At 38.6% G+C, this 21,455-nt stretch overlaps 1 protein-coding gene across 3 annotated transcripts in view; it reads right to left on the reverse strand.

Annotated features, from left to right (window-relative positions):
- Positions 1–20,621, reverse strand: part of MYPN (myopalladin) — a 79,495-nt gene extending 58,874 nt beyond the window's left edge. Inside the window, exon 1 of one of the 3 annotated variants that reach the window (XM_074830297.1) lies at positions 20,545–20,621. Coding sequence is in view for 1 of the 3 variants with exons in the window: in XM_074830298.1 (XP_074686399.1) it covers positions 19,273–19,274 (2 nt within the window). In the remaining 2 variants the exon portion in view is untranslated. Of the gene's footprint in view, positions 1–3,678; positions 3,899–19,272; positions 19,284–20,544 lie in introns of those variants that run through there. The other 2 variants (XM_074830298.1, XM_074830296.1) reach the window with 2 other exon arrangements.
- Positions 20,622–21,455: the final 834 nt, after the last annotated feature.

Raw genomic sequence — 21,455 nt, forward strand, 5'->3', positions numbered from 1 at the left:
TTCCTCTACAAACTTGAATCTTAAACCTTGAAAAATGTTACCTATAAAAGAAAGTTTCCTTTTAAAAGGAAACGGGAAAAAAGAAAGGAAGGGAAGAAAAGGGAGGAAAGGGAAAGAAAGAAGGAAAAAAATAGGTAAATATAGAACATAAAATATTTAGAATTTTGGGGAAATTTCATTATTTCCAAAAAAATTTAATGGCTTGGGGTTGAACAATGCCTTATATTTTGAACCCTTGTGATAGTGGATAGGGGCTTTTACTGGTAAAACTACTGAATTCCTTTTAAACTGAAATTGCTATCTGGATTTTCATTAAAAAGGGCATATAGAATTAAATTATCTATATATGGTTGTATATAATCTATATTTAGCTAAAATATTATGCTGAAGTAATAAATAATTTGAATTTACAGAAATATAATTTAACATATGAATATTTTATGAACATTAAGTAAATAATCTCAGACCACAAGCAAGTGATTTGAAGCTGAGAATATTTAAGAGTCTAGTTTTCTGTAGCAGAGGATCTATCTAAACTGCTTTTTGTAGTGATGTTGGTCTCCTTTAACACAGCTCTTTTCCTCTTGTCTGGAGGTGTTCACCATTTCACCCATGGGCATTTGAAAGCACTTATTTTGCTTTAAGAAACTTTAATGAGCCTTAAGAGCTCCTGTTTTGCAAGCAAACACTGATATTTATCCTTCTGGTGCTGGAAATATAAGAGGTGAAATGCGTTCTTCATCACCACTGTATTTCATCCCTAATGTTTCTTCCCTTTCCTGCTGACAGGATAATCACACAAAAGAAAAGCCCACAAAAGAAAAAAAAAATGTTGAAATTCATCATCTCAGAAATGGGATGAGATAAACCCTGTCTCCAAGTCATTCTGCAGAAGACACTGCAAGAGGCCTGTGTGCACTTGGAGTCGTGCCCCGGCCTGTGACCTCAGTGTTACAGTAGTGGGCACCCTAAGCTGCGTAAAATATTCAACTCTTCTTCAGTGAAAAAGCACATTCAAAGCTCTTTAACTTTTTCAACATTTCCTTCATACTATCATAGCACGAAAAGACCTTTTCTCTTTTTACTCTGATCACAAAAAGTCTCCATATTTTCATAATTAACATTGTCCCTTAGTCGTTCTCAAAATGAGAACTGACACCCTTTCTTACCCATGTCTCAAGTTCTCTTTGCCTCCTCAGTGAATCTCCTTGAACTGCAAGGTAAACAACAGCTGGAAGAAACCCCATATAAAGTCAAATTGAAGCTGAAATAAATTCGATTTTTAAATTAGAAGGTCAACAGGAAAACAGGTGATGGCTGTCTTTGAGGCCTGCCTGGGATGCTTCTTCATACTCCTCTCCCATTGGCCTGTGAAGGCCAGGCCTCAGATGTCAGGACAAGCTCTGCAGTGTAGTACTTCAACTGCTCGTAACATAGGACAAGTTTTTATTGATTCAAGTAATGTATATAGTCCAGTTTCCTTCAAGGATTACCCATATGTGAAAGAGTTTGTATGAAAGGCCCAAAAAGATACAGCAGAGGTCCACAATTTGGTGCTGAATGTACATACAAAAGTCCTCAATGGAAAATATAACTAACAGGCAACAATATTAATTTATCCTGGTCCAAACACAGGCACACCACTCTGCAAGCCTTTCATGGCTAAAACTGCAAATCCACTTTCATGGACTGTGACCCAAATGATTTAAACTAGGTCAGTTCTATTATTCCTGCTAGCAGTATGCATGAGCAGTGCAGAAATCCACAAATGCATGCGGTTGAGGACTACTGTAAAGTTTTACTTTAGAACTGAAGCTACAGCTTAGCTCTCAGTGTTAAAAAGTGATTTATATATTGCATGGGCTCAGTCTAGACTGACAAATTACAGCACTGCATAAGATGCTGTAATGAGAGTTTGCACAACCGACTGCTTGTGTAGCCAGACTGAACAAGCACAAACTGGACAAAGAAAAGCTCTGTAAAGCAGGGGTATGCAAACTACATGGCATTTGTACATCTTTTTGTCTGGTAATTTCAAATCTATGGGCTGTTTTGTTTTTAAAATGAGATTCAGTTTTCATACAAGTACTGGTTCCTAGTGGAAAAGGGAACTCAAGCCTTAAATTAGACACAAAAGAAATCTGGCTTGCGTTTTTCCCCCAAAGTTTTTCAATTGTGCCTTTCTTTTTTCACACTCTCACTGTGTTTGTTTCTTTTTGTCCACTGTTCTCTCTTTTTTATGCTTTTTCATCAGTCAACCCTAAGAATATTGTAACCAGTTAAGTTTTAAACAGAAAAGTAAACTGATTTTTTTTTTTCCTAGTGATTTAGATTACGATTTATGTTATGGTATTGTGTAAATTTTCAACAAACCATCTTAATGTTGTATTTATGTGCAAATATACCTAGACTGCTAATTCTTAACAGCTGTTGATAAGAAACATTCCTTCAGTACCACAGCAAGACCTGCTGTAAAATCTCTAAAGAATGCACAGGAATAGCAAACCAGCACAGAGCACACAGTTCTCCTTTGTCTTTGGTAGTCTGTCAAATACAAAACCTCATTAACTAACTCCTGATTTGACTTTAAATAATTTCTGATATGTAAATATCATTCTGCTCAGCTGCAGGGACTAACACACTTCCTATTGCTTAATTTTGTTAGCTGTTTCTGAAAGAAAAAAAAGAGACAAAAAGAAAGAAATATCCTGACCTTAGGAACCTTCAGGAGGTGTAGGAGAGGGAGAAGAGCAAAGCTGAAGTTTATGAAATTGTTCCATTAACACTGCTGATTTTGTTTCCACACTCAAACTCTAGAGCGTCTTCACAAATGTAAACCTCATGACCACAACAAAACTACTGGTAAAGTAATCAGTGTCTTTAGCATGATTCATATAATGTTTTATTGACCTGAACTCAAGAGCTAGTCTGTTCTCTTGTCAATTGTTGACATATTATTTTGTAAAACTTAAGATGGGCTTCTGATTACTGCTTAATGTTGCAATATACTGGGCCAAACATTTGCCACTGACAGTCAAATACTTTTCTGAGAGAGAGAAAGAGAGCAAAGGAGATAGTGAGAGCTCAAGGGTGAGAGCTATGCCCTTCTAGCAGGACTGTTTCTGCAGCTGTTGTGTACATTAATCCAGCGAGCAGATCTCCCAGCACTAAATATAGCCAGCGGGGTCATTTTACACGACAAAATAAATAAATAAATAAATAGAAAGTATTTAACTATGGGGTCACGTTAAATTAGGTTTGATTTTGCTTAAGAAGGAAATCCAAATTATGGCATCTTCGTTTAAGGCTCAATACCAGAATGTAAATATTTCAGAACACGGAGGTGAAATAAGTGGGAAGAAGAATACAGTCCCGGCAAGGAACTTTTCAGGTTGTTACAATCTTCTGTTGACTGTTTGGAGGAGTCAGACTGGCTCCGAGGGATTTTGAGAACCCCACCAATGCTATTAAAGCCCTTTATAATGCTGCAGAACATTGTTTCTCTTTCACTGCAATACACATGCCTCAGCATAATTTAAGTCAGTCAGTTTAAAAATTATTTGTTCTCTGTAGATGTCTTACAGCAATAATTAGCATTCAAATATACATGCTTATCAAACCCTTCTGCACCTGTGCTGCAAAATCAAAATGTAGACTGATCTAAAGTTGAGGGATTACCTTTTTTAATTCCTCCAGATGTTGCTGCCCAACCCTGGCAGTTAGTAGCGATGACAATTATCCAGAAGTGTGAGATTAAAGTTAAGGAAGCGAGGGAATTCTTCGAGTCCTCAGGAACAGAAACAGCTAGGAGTCCATACAGTGAGGGAAGTTAACCTTCGTTATTATAAGGATGGCTGTAAGACGCTGGACAACCTGTCACCACCGGAGCAATAGCATTTGTCAGTTTGCAGGTCCCAAGTTATTTTGAGCAGTGTAAACCATGTGCCCGCGGAGCATTCCACCTCATTGGACAGGGAATCCACTGCTCTGACAGCACCTATGGGCACCAAGTGCCTTCTCCTCACTCAGGAAACGTCCCCTATAGATGCTTATGCGGGTTTTGCTGATTCATCCAAGAGGTACTGTAGTGGCATTGTATTACTCTTGTCAGCCGGTTTAGACTTCAGCCTTTTAAAATTACTAGTTTTTGCTATTGTCTTTTTGTTTTGATCAGAACTTGAAGATTACAGTCACTGGGAAACCCGTCGGCCGGTAACAACGTAAAAGTTTTGCAACTCCAAAGGCACACCCAGCAAACGCATGTGATTTAATAGTAAAATATTCCTGACTTCTCTGAAGTGTTTGATTTAATAAACACAGTGCAACAATACAGAAATCCTTAAGGATGGCCTGTAACTGCAAATCCTCAAACAGCTAGAACTTCTAAACTTGTTATTGAATGCACAGAAATAAACTGTTGGAAAAGTAATTAAAAAAGGAAAGTGAAACTTAGCTGTAAATAAAACTGAGACATAAACATAGGTGGAATAATTTCAAAATATTTTAAGCATTACACAGAGAAACCCTGTTACTATATAAAATTTCATTTTGTAAAACTGAACTACTGGTTAAAACCTTAAGTGACTAAAACTTACCACATCACTTGGAAAATGTAGAGACTAGATTTTCTTTTCTACTCATCCTGTCCACCAGCAACAGAAAATAATTTGTGATTCTAAACAGTTCAGTTTACCAAAAATACTGCTTGATTTTTTGATATATTATTTTATTTAAAATGCTCATCACAATTCCAATTTTAAAAGATTACTAAAATGTTATGCATTTATTATGGGGAATTGATATATAGCCCTTTCCACAGCTAATGATGTAATTCACTGGCTTGTTGACCTTCTCCCAGTTCTCTCAAAATGTTATCGAGTGAGTGCCTTAGCTAGAGAAGAGGTTCTCCTGTGGGATGTAGTTCTTCAGAAAGGGTTTTATGAAGCATAACAGTATGAAAAATCAGAGGTAAAGGCAATTCTTTTATGAAAAATTTCCTTATGCATTGGAGGTAGTTTTCTTTTGTTTCTCTCTCTTTTTGTAAAAAATCATTGTCAGAATAGCTTGTGAACATTAATTTGTGGTTTCTTCAGTGACACAGAAAAGTTGTATAGGGAAGTCAGCCCTTCTTTTGGGGACAGATTAGGCACTTTTGGGGACAGGTCAGGCACTTTTGGGGACAGATTAGGCATTTTATGAGTTGGGTGATGTCTAATGTACCTTTATACCTGGAATAGAGATCTAATGTATTCTTTATAATATCTGTAACAATAGATGTGAGCCATAGAGTGCTGACAGGAACTGCATGTTGATACTGTACCGCACGCTGTGGTGGCTCAGACTTTACACTATCTGTAGATCTGTAGGCTAAAAGTCTGAAGCCCAAAAATAAAGTCTGATGGGTCTGATAAAATAACTGTAAGTCTATGTGGACTTCTGCTGAGATGCAATTATTATAAAATGTGCATGGAGTCTTGCTGAGCTGTGAACTGCTGTTTGTGCATGATATGCAAAATTAAGCAATCCAAAGTGACTATTCAATCTGATCCAAAAACAAAATGCCAAAATTTTCCACTTTGAGAGTTTTATATAAGATGCTAGCATTTCAAAATCACTGTATAATCTGTGCAACAAATGAGCTAAGGGTTATGCAGAAAGTACAGCATTGAGAAACCATAAAATTATGAGCCTTTACTGTGGCAAACGGACTGACCATTGTAACAGCAGGTGGTACAAGGACAAAACTTCCAGGAACCACAAGAAGTTAGAGCATACACAGTAAATGTGCCAGGTTTTGCAGAGCTGTCATCTTGACAGAGCAACATCAGAGAATTTCAGATTCACTAGTTTGCAAATAGCAGCACAAAGCCTATGAAAATACTGTTGTTCCTCTGTCTACTTTTTTAGAAGATAGTGAATTGAAGCTTTTGACTGCTGAGCAGACTTTACTTTTTTAAGACTCCAGCTCTATGTCCTTTTGTCTTTGCTGGCCAGCAGAAGGGAACATCTGTCTCTCTAGGATAAGGCATAGTGTCCTAGAATAAATTACATCAGCACTAATTCTCTCCAGATCTTGTCAGTCAAAGCCCAAAGTACCTTTACAAGCAGAAGGACTGAGTCTTAAAATGGAACTTTGTACATGGATGGTTGGCTGTTATTTGACACTAGGATTATCAGACTAGAACTGTAAACCTTCAGGATTTATCATACGTGGAAAATTATTGATTTTCTAGATATTAGGATGAAATTAATACAATCCTATTAATAGCATGGGTGGAACCATTAATTGAGCAATGAGATGGGTTACACATTGTTCAGTAGAGAACAATTATTAGACATCTGTGTGGACTGCCCAAAATTATATGAGGAGTCTGTGCTGTCTTTTGGAGGTGACCTGAAGGCATCCCTTAATACCACACATATTGTCCAGCCTGACAGTAAGCCTGTGAATACAGCTGGGGCTGGAAGAAGACATCTGAAGTACATTATTGGAGTGTTTTAGAGCCTTAGAACATAAAGAAAAAGACACCTGAAGAACCAAAGAAGTCATTATCCTTTACAACATTGATCTACCATCCTTTTTTTTGAAACAGCTCAGAGAAGAAGTAAGGCTTAGCTTACTATCCCAGAGTAATTGAAGCAGATGAGTACTTCTCTGGGGCATAGGCTTGCCATAGTTGCAGTGATTTCAGTGTTACAATTAAGCCCATAGTACATATAAGTCAGTATCATGTACCTAGTATATAGCATATATTTGCTTAATTAGTTTAGAATAAGAAATTCTCCAATTCAAGCCACCTCAAGCTCACAGTTACGCGTGTACCAAAGTTTATTTTGGCTTTAGAGGTTAGTGCTGGAAATAGTGCTGACAGCTGCAAGTTGGCAGTAAGCTTTGGGACATATATTACAGGGCATCCTGATTAGTTAGATGCTTGTCACAGAAGCTAGTGATGAAAAACACCTGGACAAACCTCAAAATTGCATTCTGAGCAGGAATACCACCTTAGAACAAAAGGCATAAAACTGAATGCTGCTGACATTTAGTTAGGCTGGAAGCAGAGAGAGGATGGAGGCAGGACCAGAAGACTGGGAGCCAGCTGAGTGGCCATACACATGGAGCCAGACTGAGCCTCAGGCAGTCTGAGAAAGAAAAAAACCTGCACCAAGCTGAACATTAGCAGTGCAACTCACAGGAAAGAGGGCATCAGTTCCACAAAGAAAAACTTGCTGGCAACATGTTTTAACAGCTGGTTTGTGAAGTGACTCTGATTTTAATTAAGCTCAACTGGACTAGACCAAGCCACTTTCAGATCAGTTCCAGTCAGTTTACACAGAGCAGCTGTCTGTGTGCCTGTGGGGAGATCCAAGTAGTGAGAGTTTCTGCTGTTACTCTTTAAGGGCAAGTATGTAAAATGGTCCTGTACCTCAGGTGATCCTAACTCATTCAACCATTATACCTTGATCTGAATTTTTACGGAAAATGTAAATTTATCAATGATTTCATTGCATACTGTGGACACACCAGTCCAGAAACATGTGCAGAATCACAAAAAGATGTTGAAGTCACAAAGAGACCTAAGAAGCGTAAGTCACAGAGTGTGCCACAATTATGTGGAGCTGATCGGTCACCGTCAGCAATCCCTGCCACCATGGAAAGAGTGTTCCTTCCCCTGTATAACCAGAACTGCTGCTGCTCCTCACTGCCTGTCCTATGTTTCAGATAAGCATCTATCATCTGACAGGGTCTGGATATATTTGGGTATCTTTGCCTACAAGAGTAGCTTGTGATACTTTCTCACATGGCAGTGTCTCTGGTAATAAAAGCTCAATCTAATGTCCTCTTGCCTTTGTTTTACAGCTCATCAGTCTCTTGGCTTAACTTTTAAACCAATAAAAGGACAAAGTATGATTAAAGATATGGGCAATGATGTGCGTGTCACAGGTTGTGATTCTGTACTAAAAGTGTTGGCTGATGGGCAAATACAGATTGCTGTTGCCATGTCTGCCTCTGCAAGGGACAGGCAAGAGTTCTGAGGCAGATCCAGAGAGAGTTGATATATTCTGTATATCACATTGGCAAAAAAACCCCAAACAAAACAAGAAAATGATGATGCAGCACTGCTTCTACATTGCAAAAACCAAGAAGACTGTAATTCAAGCAACAGTGGGCAATTTCCGTGCTCTAAAAGGACATCTAACTACAAGTAGACTATATATTATTGTGTAGAAGTTCTGCATATTCTGACAATTACAGTTGGGAAGGTACCAATACCACGACCAGGAGCTTTGTGTGGAACTGATACACAAATGGTAGAAATGACAAATCAGTGTTTGGATTATCAGCAAACTCATGTCCCTCTGTCTGTCTGAGATTGACAAAGGGGCTCACATCCAAAGGGCCCCAACTGGCAGCAAGAACAGCTGGTATCAAATATGTCATAATAACTTCTTACCATGCCATCACAAATGGGTTCGCAAAAGTGTACGTGCCATTAAGCTGATGAAGGTGCTATACAATGCAGGAGAAATTTGCTCTTGATTTAGAGGAACACAGGACATGCTTTTGAAAATCAAATACTGCCTATTAGACATTATTACACGTTTCACATGGACTTCATTAAAGCCCAGTCTACAAAAGAAAAGACATTCAAAAGAAACAGTAATATCATACTAATAATTACACTTGTGCCTTCCATTTTCATACATTAGAAAAAGTTTTGAGAAAAGACACAAAAACTACCTTTTGCATACCGGTTTTATTGGATTTTTTCTGGGTGAAGATTGGGAAACACCCAATATACAACAGCAGACTCTGTTATTGCCCATGAATATGTGCACTAGCAGCACTAATCCTTGTGTTCTTATGACTACCACACGTGGCCTTCAATTATACAGAACAGGATGATGGTGTTTATATAGCTATCTCACAAACAGAAAATGTGGGGAGATGGGCAAAACTGGAAAAGGAGGAAAAAAATCTCATCATGCTTAAGCAAGATTTTCTACAAGAAGAGTTTTTTGCCTGTGGTTGTAATCAAATTCACAATTACTGTCAAAAATATTAGTATTGTCTTTGTAATTGGTTCTAGATTTCTGATAGGGTTTTAGATTGTGATTTTTTAAAGTTCCCAATGAAAATTCTGGAACCAAGAGACTAAATGTTCTATTTCTTTGAAAGCTTCCTTGAGGTTCTTTGCCATCAAGTTCTAGCAAGGCAGTGATTTTGCGGATCTCTCTGGAGCCTGTGGAGCACATGGTTACTGCACACTTCTGTTTGCCTCCCACCAACCACTGGTCTTGCTCATCCCAAGGCTGAACTCATTTCTTTCTAATGTGGAGTATGAAATAGCAGTATGTTAGACAAGTTTGCTCTAATGGGCTGAAGGAGTAACTTCAGAAGAGAGGCTTAGCAGACCCATAACCATTTTGCTGGTTGAATATGAATGTTGACTTTTCTGGACAGGCTGGAGCGATGGGCTAAGGCCAACTGTAGGAGTTTCAATAAGGCCAAATGCCGGGTGCTGCACGTGGGCCACAACAACCCCCAGCAGCGCTACAGGCTTGGGGAGGAGTGGCTGGAGAGCTGCCAGTCAGAGAGGGACCTGGGGGTGTTGATTGACAGCCGGCTGAACAGGAGCCAGCAGTGTGCCCAGGTGGCCAAGAAGGCCAATGACATCCTGGCTTGTATCAGAAATAGCGTGGCCAGCAGGGACAGGGAAGTGATCTTACCCCTGTACTCGGCACTGGTGAGGCCGCACCTCGATTACTGTGTTCAGTTTTGGGCCCCTCACTACAAAAAGGACATTGAATTACTCGAGCGTGTCCAGAGAAGGGCAACGGAGCTGGTGAAGGGTCTGGAGCACATGTCGTACGAGGAGCGGCTGAGGGAACTGGGGGTGTTTAGTCTGGAGAAGAGGAGGCTGAGGGGAGACCTCATCGCCCTCTACAACTACCTGAAAGGAGGGTGCAGAGAGCTGGGGATGAGTCTCTTTAACCAAGTAATAAGCGATAGGGCAAGAGGTAATGGCCTCAAGTTGTGCCAGGGAAGGTTTAGACTGGATATTAGGAAGCATTTCTTTACAGAACGGGTTGTTAGGCGTTGGAATGGGCTGCCCAGGGAGATGGTGGAGTCCCCATCCCTGGAGGGGTTTAAGAGTCAGGTTGACATAGCACTGAGGGATCTGGTGTAGTTGGGAACTGCCAATGCTACGTTAACGGTTGGACTAGATGATCTTCAAGGTCCTTTCCAACCTAGATGATTCTGTGATTCTGTAACACTCTGTGATTCTGTGACTTATAAAGTATCCACTTTGTCTTTTGTTATATGAGCCTAGTTATACTAGCTATCCTAGTTATACTAGTTATCCAAGGGCAGTGAATTGCTCCCTACCTGTGCAGCTGTGGACCATAGCAATGATGTCTCTTCTTGAAGTATCAGTGATTAGTTGCTGCTTGAGGTATTACATTTAAAGGTCCAGTAATTTGAAGAGCAGTGGCAAGCCCTATTTCTCTTTTAGATTATAGACTTGAATGAATTATCTTAAGGCCATTATTCTTTTGATAAGAAAAAGTGTTAGTAGCAATTTTCTGGATGTTTCTGGTAAAGCTAGTTCAACAGTGATTTGCAAACCTTGTGTAAGATAATATGAGTTGGATATTTTCTATTCATATCATTATGCAGTGCATCCCCTAGCATGAGCCTGCCAGGTATTGTGTGATTCTAACTCAGATTCTAATTTTAGAAGTGGAGACATATCAGAAGGATGAAAGAAATGGTAACTCTTTTCTGCAGAAGGCACAAATAATAATGTTGAAACATTCCTTCAGTGCCTATTTCTTTTTCACCCAGCCCCAAACAGGTTTTGTCTTTTAACAGGGCAGCACTCATGTGAGGATTGCCTGAGTGTTACTACAGAATTTTTCAGTCTCATTAATTATTTAGATGAAACATACTAGTAATTTATGGGAAACATACTAGTAATTTATGGGGCCTGTCATTGTTTCCAATGAAATCAGTAATTGTTCTGTCACTAACATCAATAGGACTTTTCCAAAAAGTTACTTATAACCACAGGAATGAAAGCAGTCTTTCAGCCATCAACACAGAGCCACAATCTCATCTCACTGTCCTCATCCAGTTTCATCCAATGTTCCATCTATGGATGGAATGAATCAATAGGTAAAAATATACCAGTATTTTGCTTCGTTGCAGTAGAAATGGTACAGATGAAAAATGTTGTAAAGATTTCTATAAAACACAGAGATAATCCCTAGAACATGAAATAATCAATGTTATGGGTGGCAATTGTAAAAGGGGATTTGTAAAATCCCTTTTTTGTAAAAAAAATTTTACTCAATTGTAAAAGTGTTAGATTCTTGAAGGTGGATTTCCTGCCTAAAAACATGGAGGACACTGTGTCCTTATTTTAAATTATGATCTTTTTTTCTTGTGCAGTATTATGCATTGTACACTATCTTGTATAATGTTAGCCTTTCAAAGAACTTGGTCAACCTGTAAAGATGTCTGTAATGCAAAATAGCAAAAAGTGTCTGTTCACAACCATTCTACTGTTCCCTGTATAGTTAATATTTTAGTAGGTTCTCCCAAATTCTTCCTTTTGTACGGGAAATTATTTTTTTAAGTTGGGATATCTAAACAACATTCTAGAAGCAACTGTGTAATTTGCTAGCATTCAAATTTTAAAGTGGATAGTTTCTCTTTATGGTTCAAATACAGAGTGCACGAGCTCTACCTGGAAGTGCTCACATGGCTGCACAGGATCTCTGTGAAGTCACCACCATGTCTGGGTGCAGGGTTTGGCTCATGTCAGCCTTCCTTCTGGGGCCAGCGCTACCAAACTTCAATGATTTGTAGAGCATACAGCAAATATTGATATATAGGGACTGGCAGTTGCCCAAAGAAGTGGAAGTTTGATGCAACCTATTATATAAGATTGTTTTTAAAAATCATTAAAAACTCAGTGCAGAAAAAATTGAGATAATACTAATGAGGACTCCTGTCTATAAAATTCAGTGACTTGGTGGAGACGATGTCTGGTAATCAACAGAAACACAAGATATGAAATCAATGGATTAAAATTAATAACCCAGAAACTGGGCTTGATTAGTGAACAAAATATCAAGGGGAAGTACTGTTCCATTAATGACTTTCTTTGGGCAAGTGAAGCGGGAGGAATCTTGATTTGACACTGATGCCAAAAAAACCAGCTTGATTGAAAGGTGTGAGATTTACAGTTAGGGTTACTACTCCTAGCATCGCCAGAGACTACAGGATCCATTCGACACTATAGAATTTCGCTGTCCTGATAGCAAGGCATGACTAGTTCAAAACAGACCATAAAAGGGAGTCTGATAATGCCAATTCTACTGTCTTCACCTAATTTGGGACATTCTGTGATATGTGAGATTTGCATTCCTACTATGACCCTCTCCTTCTCTGTCTTCTTTTAGTTCCTCACTTTATTTCTTGTCTTTCATGTCTTTCCTTCTCTTGTTTTTAGTAAGAACCTGGCTTAGCAGACAAGACTAATTTTGCTATGTTGTTTCAGGTCTCCAACTAGAAGAGCACTGGTTGGCACCGACTCAGTCCGATGCTGGTTGAGGTTTGCTGGATCTTGCTGTAGCTGATACAACAATGGACTTGTTTTCCTCAGATTATATGTAAGAGAGGGCACTGAGCCAAACACTGTGTTTGTACTTTTGCTGTTCTTTTCTGGGTTTTGCTCTCCCCTTTTTCATGGCTTGTCTAATTTGCTCTTCAGATAAAACAGGATTAGACCCTAGCAGCTACAGATCTGTCCATTCCAATTGGCTTCTTTACCTTTCCTCAGAACATCTGAAAAGGATGTTTATAGCTGTGATTAATACCAACAGAACAGATTGTCGGAGGGACTAGTACAAAGAGTGGAGGTATCCTGATACCTAAATCTAAAGGAAAAGGAAATACGGGAACAGTACTAAAGTGAAAGCCATATTATATACTTTATATTTTGTTGATTTGAACTTCTCCTTTTATTTGTACTGTAATAAAAGTTTATGTTTTTTCTCATGGTAGCTATTTCTATGGTTGATATTAAGCAGACTTGACATCTACACTGTCTGCTTTTGTTAACTGCTTACTGTTGTGCAGAGACATGGTCATATACATGAATGCTTTTGACTTGGGGTTGAGATTAACACAACACATTATGGATTGTATTTTTAAAAATGGATTAAGAGCCTGTCTAGTGAGGTGTATTTTGTAACCACACAGTCTCAATTTCCAATTACACATTTGTCAAACAGAGATTCACAGTGCAGTCCTTATTCTTGTCACTTAAATGGCATTGCATATCTAGAACAGAGAGCGGAATTTCGTCCAGGCTACTTACAAAGAAATTCCAAACCCCTTAAAGAACTGAGAGACTTCACTGAGAGTCCATCTGTAAGTGCTTTTAGCATAAAAGAACAAAATAAGTGTGGCTATTATTTGTGGAAAGCTGATTAATGTGAGTTGCATGGTAATGAGGAAAATATACTCAGAGGTTCTTGCCTTTTGTCTGAACGAAGAACATATATACCATTTATATAAAATATAGGTATCTTCAATATCTTTTTTCTAATTAGGTATTAGGTATAGTGGTTTTCCAGTGTATTTCTTTGTTTTATATTGGACACCCTGAGGCCTACAGCAAATTAAACACAAAGAGACAGGCAGGAGCCTGAGACAGCTCAGCCTAAAGGTAGTGTAGATCAGGACCTTTAGGATTTTAGAGTAACCAAAACCAGGATGAATGGCTGATATTTTGAGCATCAGAGGCTTTTGTGCCTGTTACAGACAACTAGAACTGTGGAGAATATCAGCTCTAGTCAGATGTTTAATAGGACAAAACATTCTATAACTTAGTTGCCAAAATTATACTTCATGAGATACACCTCTAATTAGAATGTCTTAAAGGATTGTTGCTAGAAAAGAGTAAGGAGAGGGCATTCATGGATAGTCTAACTTTTAAAAATAATTTCTTGAGACCTCTTGCTTTCCAAGCACACTTGGATGCGAGTTTCAGTGGTTTATCAGCAGTGTGCATGGCAGTCAGCTCATCTCTGAACTTGTGGTCATCGGATCACCTCAGCTAGGTAGGCCTTGGATAAACAGTTTGGAGGACAGCAGCATGATTGTTCAGTGAGGTGACTAGAGGAACTAATCGAAGATGAGAGCTTGACATCCATAGATTAGGTTGCAGGAGAGCATAGTTTGATAACAGTTTGCTAAAATATGACAGAAGCAAACTCCATGGAAAAGAGAGACTGTGTATAGTATATTACAGTGGTGCAACAGGATGAACTGAGACATGGTCAGTCTTAAGGGCCACAGCTGGGGAAGAGATTATATCCATACTTAGAGGGAACCTATCATCCCGACACATGGTGGCAGCAGAAAAGCATGGCAGTCTTCGTGCCAACAAATAAAATGCAGTAATGTCCTGTGGGGTTAGGGGATTGGTGTGGTGTGGTTATAGCTAGGAGAATGAGTGCTAGCTGCTGTTATTTGACCCCTTGGGCACAGCATTCAGAAAGCATTGGCTCTGCCCAGCTCTCTGATCGTACAGACAACGGAAAAGACAACTTCTGCAGAAATTCTATGGCTTTTAAACTGGTATTAAACCAGAGCCATTTTGTAATGAAAACATAACTAGGATATCATTCCCAAACTCTGAATCTCGTTAGATGACTGATTTGAGAAATAGTTACTGTTGTACCAGCACTTTAGTGTGTCACCTTATTTTGCATACTTGAGATCAGTTTACCAGCTCCTCCCGATGATTCTGGCACTCTTTCCCTTATGCTGCCTCATCTGTCTGGAACGCCTTCCCTCAGGCCACTGAGTCACCTTCCCACTTTGAATGTTGCTTTTTTCATTGTAATTTTAAACTGACTTGCACTATAACATAATTTGTAAAAATTTATATGAACATGCACTGCAAAAATTGTTCTATAGATACTGATGAAGCTTAAAAAACCCTGGGTTTTTTAGGATACAACTTTAGTGACAGGATTAATTTTAAAATAAGGGGTGTTTTTTTTGTCAAAACACAAGCAAACTTTCAGAAGGGACAGAGATGAGAATTAAAGTAATTTGATAGTACCAGCTTATTAAACACCAGCAGTATCAGAATCACTCTGTCTAGCTACAGAACAAGTGATGTTCAGATAATGTAAGCTCACTTGCTGAAGTAAGGATCATGACCCAGAACACTACCTCAGAGCAACAATAGCAGGAGGTACTGGCCATCCCAACTAGCCATAGTTGTTAACTATGCCAAACATGACTTTTTCCCAAGTATATAAGACAGAGAAAGAGAGAGAGAAAGAGAGGAGGATACACTTTTTCTAATAGGAAACTAAGTAAGACCTCTAATTCATTTCAAATAAATCACCTAGTAATCAAAAAAGTTGACTACTTTCCCAGGCCACATATAAGCCAGTGGTTCTGCTTATGAAGTAGTCAGTCTCCAGAACCATCTATTTCCAAACAGCCAAAATATTAATTTACTCAATGGAAGGAGTCAAAAGATATATCACAGGATTTAAAATATATTCTGATCTGATAAACTACGCATATTACAAGCCAAGTTTAGACCAACTGTTACATCAGTGACATATAGTAATGCCATGTGCTATCACACAAGTTATAAAAAGGAATTTTCTTTCTGCTTAGGGTGCCTTTGGAAATGCTTTTTTAAATGTCTCACTTCTTTTTGCCTTAGGAAAGGAAGAATATTGGAAGACTCCAAACTGTGACACTTAGAAAGAAAATGCAAATGTTATGGTAAGTATTTTTCATTTAATCTGATTAGTAAAGGCCTTTTAAAGCCCAATTAGACCTTTTGGGCATGCTTAATTGGTGGTGTGGGGCTGTGGAAACTCGGTATTTGAACTAAATTTTAGACATAATGCCCTTAAAGTATATGCTTAATGTTAAATCAGGACAACAGAGTAAATCAAGAAAACAACTATTTTGTAAAGAAATATTTACTAGTTTGCAAATTCAAAGACCGGATATGAAGACCAAGCCTATGTTTTAATTAAGTAGTTAAAAAGATACACTTTCCATGTTCTTCCATATTTGTTGAAAAGCTAAGGGATTGTATAGATCCAGTTGTATATTCTCATTTAGGGTGTTTATATAACTTCATAGTGACCAAGATTTTGACATTTGAGTGACCAGAGGCAGTCACCTAAATCTTTACTAACCAGTTTTTGAAAATCAGAATACATATTTTGAAGAGATATACTTTAGAATATCTCAACCATAATGTTTATAACCCGCGGGTATGGTATACGAAAACTATTCCTCCTGTATAAAGCAGATTTGTTTTGTTGTGAGTTGAGCTGTTGGATAGGATTTAAGTTGTCTGAGCGAATAGAGAAGTTTAAGTGGGGGCTGGAGCAGGAAGGGGAGCCCGAACTGCAGGTATTATGCTGTGATGGACAGAGTTTATGTGAAATGCTTTGCTGACTGCAGTGCATGAAAGCAGTATAAACATGTATTTTCTTGTACTTGATATACTCAGTTGTGGGGTTTTGAGCTGTGATATAAACGCATCAAGACTCAGCTAGTTGAAATCGGCATTAGTTCTGTTGACTTCCATTGAGAAACAATTTATCCATCTGAGGGTTTGACCTAGAGGAAAGGGAAGCAGGGAAAATGACAGCTTTGACTTATTGGCCAGGGACAGCCAAGAGAAAGAACTCAGTGGGAAGAACTTCCAGAGTCTTCCCAGCTTTAGTCAAGAAAATGAAGTTTTAAATCCAGGAACCAATGAATAATTTGATTCCCAAAAGTGAGGCCTCTAATAACTCTCCACTTTTCAGATATAACTACTTGCTGTGCGCTCTCATGGGCTCCTTTTGATTGTATTATTTAAACTATTAAGGAGGGATAACAGTGCTCCAAGAAGTATTGTTTCCTTTCCTGGTTTTGAAAAACTTAGGAAAGAAACTTTTTACATACTGTATGCTTCCTAATCCTGAAATACTTGTTCTCTATTTATGTGGCACAAGAGAAAACCTTTGGCTCTTTTGTAGAGATGTGAAGATCTCTCTGGTCTAGATCCTGAGATGCAGGATTTGATGCAGCCAACTGTTTACATCAGAAAATATGTGACAGTAAATATATTATTAGGTTCTGGTTTTATTCTTTTTATGTTGATCACTATATGTCCAAAGAAATTATGGCAGAGGAAAGCATGGTATTTGAATCTTTAATTTCTCAAATATTAAAAAAATTATAAGTTTCCTGAAATATATCTATAAACCTAAATTTATTTGGTAATTCTTGAGCTTTTAAATCTCACTTCAAAATTAAAATTATATAAAGTAAAATGTAAATTTAATTAAAAAAAACATTTTAATTCTACTTGTTAAACAGTATTTCTTTTAACTTGCTGTGGTTTTGTTAGAAAACATCAGAAAAAATATTATAATAACAGTACCTGTTTTGTTGTTACTTGGGCAAATAATGAGTTCTGTATCCAGTCAAAATTAGCTGCAAAACTAATGGTGTAGGAACTTCTGAAGTGAAGACTTTAAAATTGTATGCATTGCTATTAACTATTCTAAACTAAATCTTAGCCAAAAGACAACAATTTTCATAAATTTGACTTGAAAATGTGCAGACACTGTAATCCCAGATACTAGATTCTTAAGAGATCATTGCTGATATAAGTCACTGGAAATGATGACTATTTGTAATGGTTATAAACAAAATGCTTCTAGGTTCATGTCTATTATAATTCTGCAGGGAAGCCAGTAGGGATTATTATAGTTATGAACAGACTATTTTAATGCTTATTGTTATTGTAAACTCAGAAGATAACACAAACAGGTTTATAATGGTGATGAGCTATTTAGAGGATCAAACTTGAACAAGAGGTCAGGAAAAATTATAAAGATCACATGTCATTTGCCTCTCAGGAAAAGTGATTTTTAATGCTAATACTGTTTATTACAAAGCAACCACTTGGCCATAAGGCCAAATAAGTATTTTTTTCATTCATTTTATTAAAAAAAAGTACTCAAAGGAATTTAATTTGTAATATTTATAGTCTCTGTTAAAGAGCCAGTTTGCCTGGCTGAGTTTGCTACAAGCTTATAAGCACACAATATTGTTTGTATTGAATTGTTTGTATTTGCAGAAGTTTTGTCACATTGGGCACAATATTTTTTTACAAGTCTACCGGCTAAAAAATGTTGTGGAAGTGTTTTCTGATGAAATTGGAGTTTCAAGCTGACTTTCCGGCTGGTAATCTGTCTGGTTTTGAATGTGTCCACTGGGTCATGGGGTGAACAGAAGCCGCTATGTCCCAGTTGGATACTGTGGAAATGCTCTGTCTTTTCCTGAGACAGTCTCAGGAATGATCTCTCTTGAATCTCCAGGGATCCAAGTCCTAGGACTACTCTCAAATTTATGTCCATATATAAGAGTAATTTTGCTGCTCTAGAACCCTGCCCAGAAGCTGCAAATAGCCCTGTATTCTTCTTTTATGAAAATAAATATGTGTGTTAAGTGGGGACTACCCAGTACCCCACAAATGATAATTTCTGATTGGGATCAGTGATCATATTTAGTGGTGTCCTAGTGGCTTGTTGACATTAATGACAAGAAAGCCTTCATCAGTCACAGATAGATGATGAATCACTGCTACCTCCCTTCCTATCCAAGAAAAAAAAAAGCCAGCTAAATGCAATGGAGGTTTGGCACAGGTGGCTGCTCTACTGTTTCTGCTTCCAAATGATATATAGTTGCTTTGGCCTCCCCTTTACAAGCTTGAAGTTTTAAATCGGAACAGTTTTTTGTATGCTGGTAGACCAAATAAACAAAAAAACCCGTTATCCCAAAAACATTGTCCCAAGATTTTCTGGAGAGAAATCAAAACTTCTAAATCACTCATATTAAAAAATCAACAACCAGATTGTCAGCATTTTGCGTAACTCCGGTGTCAGTAAACAGAAGTAAAAGATTACAAGTTTGTGGAGATTTTTCTTTCCTAAATGGGAACTTAGTAAGTATTGGCATAGATCTCTGGGAACATGAGGAGTCAATAGGTTTGTCTACAAACGAATTTTGTGTAGGTAGCAGCAGTGATTCCAAGTTTCGCAGAGATATGAGGATTTGATTGCTCATCTCATACAGCTCACTTTCCTTCTGACTCCAAACTAAAATAATTTTTTTAAAAAATCTTTTATTCTAATTTTAAGGTTGAGACTTACATTATAGGAAATTCAGAGTTACAGTTCTCCAAGGAATCCAAGCTCTGACTGCTCACATATAATTTCTGTGGGGCTCCTTAACAACCTCTGCAAGAGAAATCTAATTTTCCATCTGTCCAAGAGTCTTCATCCACTGTGAATATTTAATCCCCTTTTTGAACAGAGATGTCCTGTACTGTAGTTGGTACAAATGGCACAGATTCATTACCACTTTGACACCGCATCTCAGTCCATGCTATACCAAATATCTATCAGTTGCTAACTGCACCAAAATAGATCTCACAGTATCATGTCCCTCTGGGTTTCAGTAATACATGTGAAATCATGAGTCTTATCCTGAATTGAATCACAAAAGCTGCCAGAGTACTGTCTAATCATCTTTACTAAACAGAAACATCTTCGTAGCAAAACAGTCCCATATTTCTGAGCAATAACTAATAGCAGAAACAGCTGGGTGTAGTTTGAACATACTGGTCACAGTTTATGCCTCAGAGTTATTTTCTTCCCAGCTTTTCTTGCAGAGTCCTACCATAGGAATAGAGAAAACAGCATGTTTTGACAATTGTTTAGGCACAGGGCCACAGGCTATTACACCTAGCTGATGGCGGAGTCCTCTGCTGCCTAGAGATGCATGCTCTGTCTTCTTCTCTCCTAGCAATCAGCCCTAACATCCATTTCATGTCATGCCTATTGTGCCCTCTGATACTCAAATGTTTCCTTGCAGTTTCTTTTTTCTCCCCATTTGCAAGCATTATTCTGGTCTAGGACCTTTTCCTTCACTATTTTCTGTTCCCATAACCAAAAACATCCATGCCTATCTTCCTACTGCCTGGAAGTTTTTTTCTCTCAAATCTTACTCCTTGTAAAGCCAAGGACTTTATCACCCAAGAAGTGGTGTGGAGAGAGAGCTGAATATCAGGAAAAAATCAGTCTGGCTCAACAGAAAGGGGGCTTTATCATGGTATTTCTGGCTTCCATACCAGCATGATTTTTTCTTCCATTCCTGGTTCTATTCCAGTCATAACAAACTTAATTCTGTGAATTAAATGCCAGCTCCCACCACACCTCTAAGAAAAGAGATCATCCATGTCATTTGCACAGTTAGTTTTCCCCTCTGCTGTCTCCCAAGCCCCCTGAGAGAACATATCCCTCCACCCCACCTCTGTTTACACGAGCACCTTTCTTTCACAATCAGGTCACCCTGTGCTTGGGATAAGAAATGACACTAAACAATCCAGCATGGAAATCTGCAAAGAAGCCAAGAGTGCTCACCATGAAGTGTTGTGACCAGCCTGTGTGTGACCCTCAGTTCTGGTGCTCTCCTGTGCCTCTTTGTTCTCCTCAGTGCAGGCTGCTACCTTTCTGCCTGCTCTTTACGAAATAGTAAGAAGGCTAATTTTAGGGTGCTTCATCATCCTGCCTTGCAAAGACACAGTGTCATGTCAGAATCAGCAGCATGTGGCACCACTTGGAGCTGCTATTTTGTAAGCTGAGGTTCAGCATGTTCTCAAATTGGTCTCTTGCAGGGCAGAACTGGCTCAATTATTGATATTATGTTCCTGTAGGATTGCACCTTAAAAATCAAAGATCACTTTTGGCCTGACCAAAAGCCTGGTATAATGACATGGGAACTGGAGTCTCAGCATCCAACACTTAAGCCAAAAACCCCAAAAGATTACATGGGAATTTCCTGGTGCTCTGTTAGCACCTGGCCTGCTGATCTATTTATAACAGAAAAATTAATGAAATAGCGTGAAACATCACAGCAATAGGAAGAGAACGTGCCACATGGGTGAAGTGGCTGCGCTCCCAACCCTCTGTGTAGGATGCTCAAAAATGTTCAGCATCTTCAGCCCCAACCTGCAGGTGCCTGGGCATTTGCGTGGCTTCTGCCATACTGCCAGGATATGGGGTACTCACTCGGAGCACCAGCTGCAATTTGTGTGGGCTTGGGGATATTGGATCCACGCAGGAGTTTGTGAGCACAAGAGCTTCATACCTAACACAAAGGTCAGCTTGTTTCCTTCACTGGAGTCTTCCTGCCCAGGATTCATCCTTGCCCTTCACAGCTTTTCCATTTTCTTTACATCTGTCATCCTATGAATAGCATTCTTTTGGCTATTTCAGCTATATTTTGTGGCCTGAGAGGATGAGGGGAGTGGGGTGTTGGGTTTTTGGTTTTG

The sequence above is a fragment of the Strix aluco genome, chromosome 7, assembly GCF_031877795.1.
Source record: "Strix aluco isolate bStrAlu1 chromosome 7, bStrAlu1.hap1, whole genome shotgun sequence".
Taxonomy (NCBI): Eukaryota; Metazoa; Chordata; class Aves; order Strigiformes; family Strigidae; genus Strix; species Strix aluco.